The sequence below is a fragment of the Sinocyclocheilus grahami genome, unplaced genomic scaffold, assembly GCF_001515645.1.
Source record: "Sinocyclocheilus grahami isolate Dianchi unplaced genomic scaffold, SAMN03320097.WGS_v1.1 scaffold386.1, whole genome shotgun sequence".
Taxonomy (NCBI): domain Eukaryota; kingdom Metazoa; phylum Chordata; class Actinopteri; order Cypriniformes; family Cyprinidae; genus Sinocyclocheilus; species Sinocyclocheilus grahami.
In genome coordinates, this window is record NW_015505565.1 from 495946 (window position 1) to 503449 (window position 7504).

The window sequence follows — 7504 nt, forward strand, 5'->3', positions numbered from 1 at the left end:
GTCACGACTCATGCAGCTGTAAGGTTTTCTTTCTCTTTTGTTTTTACTCGCGATCTTTACAACACGCATTACATTACGCATTTCATGGCACACTCGTTTTATGCGTATTTGGCGTCACCTAGTGTTGTGGGTGTATTATTGACATGTCTAAAATCTTATATTCGGGACAATACGGTACTTCAGTCTGTGTGCATTGAATTGATTTAATACACGAGTTTCACAATTTGAGTTGAATTACTGAAATAAACGAACTTTTCCACGACATTCTAATTTATTGAGATGCACCTGTAGGCCTATCCACACAAGCTAAAAAAAAAAATAGAAATATCTTGTCGGAAGAGATGAAAGGGGTTGTAACGCTACTTTTCACCCACAAAGATTAGGCTACACAGAATGTTTGGCTACCGTTTAAATTAAGCAAATGACTCACACATGTTCAGCCTAATTTTATAGATGTTTCACATAATTATTTTAAACAATTTATTATGTGCATGGCCAAATATAAAATCTCCATTTCAAAAAGTGTGAAAAACATTTCTGTAGTGAGGAAGATTGTAACGGCAACACTCTCTACGTTACAATATTAATTTGCGCAGCTGAGGGTATAGTAGACTTCTGTATCTATCTTTGTCTTTGTAGCAGACAAATGATAGAATATTACATCAAAGTTTAAGCCACACTGCGCAAAAACCTCTTACAGTTACAGACGTTGAAACGAAATGTGTTAGCCTACAACACTCCCAGCCCGGGTCTCCCCTGTACTCTTGCTGATAGATTATTTTAGCGACATCTACTGGCCAGACAAAGTACGTCAGCTAGAAAACAAAAATCACCATCGTTACTATTTGTAGGCTTCAGCTTGAATTATCACCATATGGACATTGCTGAAATTTAAGTTTTCCCCAATGCTAATATTGTTTTTACTGTAATACATTTTAAAAAGCAAATAATAAAAAAAAAACTCGAGAGACGGCTGTATTATTAATATCATTGCATTGTTCTATTCTATTCTATTATTACTGTTCACAGTCTTGATGTTGATGCAATATCCTTGCATTTTAAATGTTTTGGGAGTCCAGTTCATTTATATGCATTTCTCTAATTTTCTCTAAACAGAGAAAGTGTGTCAATGCAGTGTAATACACTTATTAGGACCAGTTGAACTTCAATTTCAGTTTTGCTTTCAGTTTTCTTTGAGAAAAGATCGTTTGCTCCATCGCAAAGCAATGAATTATACAGACAGACAAGTTCAGGGGGACAAACTTGTACCATCACAGCATTCTCATTCTGAGATATGGAGAAGAGCGTGATTCCTTCTATTATGGAGCTATGGAGGGTAGGCATGCTCATAAAGCTGAGCTGTCCTGTGAGAGATGCAGCTAATTTTGCATTTATACCACAGACCCCAGAAGTTGAATTCGTGCATGTACCTGTGTTCTTCCACTGTATTGTTTTTTGCTGTATCCCAGTCCGGTAGAGTACTCGCGCAGAGGATGACCATAGACATAATGACAAAAACCACTGACACTGATGCCAGGATCTGCGCAGCGACAGAGGAAGCTGGTTCCTCAAAAGTCCTCCGCATCCTCTCCAGCCACCGCGCGTTCCCTCTCTCGGAGGCGAACCTGGTGACCTGATCCTCCTCACCTCTGGACTCCACCTCAGCCTTGATGTCCTCCTCTGAAAAGTACGTGTAAGTGTCGGACATCCTATCTTCCAATCGTCGTTGGCAGCAAAACTCCAAATGTGAGCTCTCCAAGCCCCAGTAGATCATCTCGTTGTAAAAGGAAAGCTCGCACATCTGCGGGACAAACCTGAGCTTTCCAGATCGCACATAAAGCATAATAAAGACAAAAGCCTCGGAGTGCCTGTCGAAGAAAAACTCGTTGCTCTCTCGGTCATAATCATCACATACCTCCAAGACCTCCTTTTCAGAGGAACAGCTGTGGAGTCTGCTCACTCTTCGGAGGGGAAAATCCTTTATAATTTCTCTAGTGAAAGCATACTTGGTGCCACCAACGTTTAGGATGCATATATTCTTCCCAAACTTCATTTTGGATCAGATTTGCATCACCGATTCGAGTGAAAAAGAGAGTAACGACGCACAATATGGCTTAATGGTAGTCATAGTCAAAATCCAGTATGTTTCTGTAAGCAAGAGAAAAGAGAAACAACAAACAGCTCCGAACTCGCGAGTCCAACTCAGTAGGCTATGCCAGATTTTAAAAGGATTTTTTCCCAGATTGAGTGCGTGTCAGTTAGGAGAACCGTGGAAAAGTGACTTCTTGCTTTGTGCATCATCTAAACTCCAGCCTTCAGGGGGCTGTTTCATACAGTGATGTCACAGATCGACAAGCCTATTGCGCTCGATTGTGCGCTCCAGAAGAACGGGCGTTCCCAAACGCAAAACGAGTTTTTCACGACGCATGTCTGGGATTAACAAGTGAACTCGCTGGATTTCACCTCTCTCTGGTTGGCAGTGGAGTAGAGCAGGAGGACGTCACGTTGGACTGAATTAAATGTTCAATATTGAAATCAATATTGGACGCTTTTTTCCCTATTGGTTGTCTACCCACACCCTAATCTAAAATTAGAGATTGATCCAGGCCAGCAGTGTTGTTCTAGCGATTAGTTTACATCTCTTGGATGTAGCGTTTTTGTAAATCATGTAAACTAGCATTCAAGTAGGCCTAGCTAAACTATTTGATTGCCTTGAATGATTTTCTCTGTGTAATAAAGTCGTGAGTCTTGTGTTTTCAGTCGACTGGCGTGAATTAATAACTATTTTGATCTGAATCATTCCAACAGGTTACCAGATCTGAATCGGTTCGTGATTCAGTCTGAATAATTCGAAGAGCTCATTCCGATTCGAATCATTACTTATCTCTTTTTTGTGTGTGTGTTTTATCTTATTATATATATTTTTTATGTTGTATCAGGAATGTTCTATCAGGCGTTTTTATTTATTGTCATGGTAAAAATATTTTACATTGGCAAATAGCCTAGCCTATTATTCGGCTAAACGATGTTTATTATTTAATATGATGTTTTAAAGAAATGCACATTAACTAAGTTTAATTTACATTTATAATTTTTCAATGAATGAATCAGAATGCAAAAAGAGTGAATTAATCGGTCTTTTGATCCAAATCATTCCAACAGGTTACCAGGTCTGAATCAGTTCATGAATCAATTCAGTCTTAAGGATTCGATCAACTCGCTCACTCACTGATTCGTTACTGAAATGATCTTAGATTTGTTTTATATCTTATTATCTTCAATATTTTTAAATGTTGCATCAAGAATATACCCAGAGTAAAACTCTTTTAAATATTTATTGTCATAGTAAAAAGATTTACATCGGCAAATATTACAGTCTAAACTATGCTTATTTTAAATATTACTTCAAAATAAGTAATATAAATAACTGACGGTAATATAAAAGTAAGTATGTAAAAATGCATTAATCGATCCGCCGTCAAGCAAGAAGAAGAAGAAGAAGAAAATGCATTAACCAAGTTTAATTTGAAGCTCTGTGTAAAACGGGCATGAGTGTCAAGTTGAGGGTGCAGTCTGTAGACGTTGAGTCACCCTCCTCCTCCCCTCCCTCTTTTCTCTCCTCCTCTCTCATCATCAGGAAGCCGCTGCGCTCGAGCCTTTTCTAGTGCGTGAGTGAGTGAGTTACTGTATTGTACTGTGAATCTCGGGAGGGGGGCTGCAAAAAATCTCCTATTCTTACAGAGGTTCATGCCCCATATTTAAAACATCTTAAGCCGGATTGCTTTTTAACAGGTCACAGGACGTAGATGTCGTTTTGATTCACATATTTATTTTGTTTTTATTTTAGTTTATGGTTTGGTTTTTTTAACACTCCGGGAGGGCAGAAATGGCGGCCAACATGTACCGGGTCGGAGGTATGTCCGTCTATATTCTGAATTAACGCAAGTCAAAACACAGGCACCACCGCAAGACCTGTCTGGGTCTGGGAGGCAGGGGCTCGTTTCAACGGAATTGCCGCAACCGGCCGCTCACTTTTAAACTCTTAGCACGTGCAGTGTCCTTGCAAAAGAAAGCGATAACGTGGATGCAGAATAGTTTGGGTTCTGATGTGGGTCAGGCCTCTTAGACTATCATAGCCGCACTAGCATTTTAGCAAGCAGGCTATGTTGCTAGCTAGCCACATCATAAACAAATAATCATTACTATATGTAAAACACACGGAAACACGTCTATAGAGCACGCTTCTTTCGGCTTTGATCTTACAGGAGAAAAGCGAGTTGTGCTTGCGACCTAGCCATGCCGATTTTTGACGCCGATGCTTTTCTTTGTGATCATTTGTCTCATTTTTTGGCACGTATCCATTAGTTACGGGTCCTCAATCGGCATGCAAGGTAGCAAAGCGAGCTAGCATTTAACAGCAACCCCTCACTCGGTTTTCCACAGTGAACTTCTGCCCACTTACTCGCTGAAACATTGTGAATGTGCACTATTTTGAAGTGTATTTGTTGTTATGCGTCTAATCGTAAACACGTTTTAATACAAAACCGTCGTGTCGCTTGTTTGTGCAATTAGCCGGCTACACGCCGCGGAATTTGACATTGTTTCACGGCGCCGTTAATGCAGTGTCATTTAAAATGATTTTACAGCTTGAGCAGACGTTTGAATGCAGCGTCTATGTGACAAATTATTACATTGCACGGTTTTAATGTGACCCTTTCCTTGTGTGTGCTCGGTTACGCCGTAGATAACATGTATCGGAATGTGACTCGTATGGCCAAAAACAGAATACGCTTGTTAGCATGAATTAAGTGTTTGTTTGTTTGCAAGCATATTCTTCATCTTCATCTTGCCTTTAAGAGAAAGTGTTTTCTACATGTATACCAGACATAAACAATTAATTACTTGAACTCAGCCCAAGGCCAATTCTAAAGTCTTAGACTCATAGTTTCTGTGTGTTGTAGGGTACTTTTTTTTATAAACCAGACCCAGTAGTGCGTTATAAAATGCTCTAGGAATTTCTTTCATTATCTAAACATAAGTATTGGAGGTATTACTTGATTCAAAAGGTAGTGTTATCTTTAATACCTTGCACTTTATGAATACTTTAGTCATTACCCATTATTCCAGTCTGTAAGGGAGAGACCATTTACCTAAAAATACTTTTTGGTGAGGATTTTCTTATCTTAAATGCCCAGCAGTTATGATGAACATTTTCATTTCCCCCTATAGTAAATGAATGAACTATGGTAACCAGTTAAATCTGGGCCCAGTAGACTGTATTGTTTTGAACTGTATCTAAACCAAATTTCACATCATAAACCGTTCTATATTTGGTAAAATTTCCACATAAAGGAAATGTGCATTATGATTGCATATGTAATATAACATTTTTAATATACCAAGGATAATGAGATGCACTGTTTTTATGCAATGTGAATATATTAAGACTTTTAACTGTCAGACAATCCGGAAAATGTGGTTTTTATATTGATACCAAAATAATCCAGTGCTTTTGATCTTGTTCTGCAGATTATGTCTTCTTTGAGAATTCTTCAAGCAACCCTTATCTGATCAGGCGAATAGAGGAACTGAATAAGGTACATTTCCCTCAGGGCTGGGAGGGAGAAATCTGGGTTGGTGGACACTGGGTGTACTGGTAGGGTGTCGACAAAACATTGTCATGACATCGACACAAGAAGCTCAGCCACCTCGCCCAAAGCCAAATTACTTGCATTTCTGTGCGTTTCTCCCTTCGGTCTGTCATATCTCCAACACTTGTTTGCTGAGAAACTGTATCTGTGTGAGATCACAAAGCAGCAGACTGCATCCTGGGGTCCCTTTGAGAAGTAGGCTGTGGTGTGAAGCTGACATCTTTTGTTTTTTTGTAAGATGTCTGTATTATGACAAAACAAGATTCAGCTCTTTAAATATTAAATGCTGAGGGATTTTAAGCACCCCAGGTTTAGCATAACTCATAATGCACAATGCGAAATAATTTTTGTCAGCATGCTTCACTGCACAATATTCTCATCTGTTAGTCATCACTTCTTCAGGAGACGTGATGTATCTTTTGACATGTTTGTCAGAAGAGAGGATTCAGTTGTCTGGCAAATTCAGTTCACTTGCAGGTTGTTATTCTACTTGGCATCCGAACAATCAACTTGTGGCCATTGAGATCCATCCAGTCTACATTATCTTTCTTCCACAACCACTTCTAGAAATTGATAGTCCAGTGACACACAAGTGAGCCCACTCCCACTAGTATTTGTAAATATTAAGCCGCAAAACTATTCATATTTAAATATGAATTCTGCATGTCTCTGTGTTAATGAATGACGCAGACGCGCGGTTTTGTGTAGTACTCGTACTGAATCACTCGTGACGCTTCCGGTGATATTAACGTCTGCCGTCTCACTAATGAGGACATAAACACATGAACAACATCTCCAGAACTACTCTGAGAGTCACTTCATGAGCATTTGACCATTTCATCTGAGTAAAACTATCCTCATATCATACATACACAGAAATGTAATGGTATTCACGGCAACCCGTCAAAATAAAAGTTCGGTTTAACTTGAGGGCATTGGCAGAAATATATTACTGTTGTTCAGTAGAATGTACGTTACAGGCTGCTACTACTACTACTAAAATTATTAAAACCTCAATATATCTTCAATGTTTTAATTGCAATATTAAATTACCTTTATTTTCCAAAAAAATTTATTTGTTTAATTTTCATTACTTAAAAGATAGATTAAATGAATGTTTTATGCCTTAAAACAAAATGTAAATACACAACACAGAATTTCTGAGCAAAAAAATCATAAGGCTATTGTAAGAATAAATGAAGCTGTTGATCCACTGACAGACGGAGGTGGGCACGGAGAGCTGAGATAGTTTGGGCAGGAGGAGGTTTGGGATGATAGTGTTAAAGGCCGAGCTGAAGTCCACGAACAGGATCCTCACATAAGTACCTGGTCTGTCTAGCTGTTGCAGAACATAATGCAACAGAATTCAGGTAGGAAATTAAATAATGAAATGTAAAAATATAACATCTGTCTTCACTACATAAATTAAATATACATTTATTCTTATAAAAACTACAGAAGTTATTCAGTCAAAAGCAGTTGAGTTCTTTTTCGCAGTTTATTTTGCTTAACTCTTTAACTTCAAGCACATCCTGCACCTTTTCTCTGTCACATTTGTTTCTTTATTGCTGTATTGCTGTTTCTTTATTGCTGTAAAGTCAGTAACTTAAAACAGTCCTTCGCTATGTCAATATATTTACATACCACAATATACAGTTGAAGCAATGTTTACATACACCTTGCAGAATCTGCAAAATGTTAAAGGGGGTCATATGATGCGATTTCAAGTTTTCCTTTCTCTTTGGAGTGTTACAAGCTGATTGTGCATAGATAAGATCCCTGAAGTTGCAAAGACTAAAGTCTCAAAACCAAAGAGATATTCTTTATCAAAGTTAAGACTCTGCCACGCCCCC

The 7504-nt window shown here is 38.5% G+C and overlaps 1 protein-coding gene across 1 annotated transcript in view; it reads left to right on the forward strand.

Annotated features, from left to right (window-relative positions):
- The first annotated feature begins 3678 nt into the window (after positions 1-3678).
- Positions 3679-7504, forward strand: part of LOC107550031 (metastasis-associated protein MTA3-like) — a 42835-nt gene continuing 39009 nt past the window's right edge. Inside the window, exons 1-2 of the mRNA XM_016231243.1 lie at positions 3679-3914; positions 5530-5597. Of these exons, the coding sequence (XP_016086729.1) occupies positions 3887-3914; positions 5530-5597 (96 nt within the window). The 5' untranslated portion in view covers positions 3679-3886. The remainder of the gene's footprint in view (positions 3915-5529; positions 5598-7504) is intronic.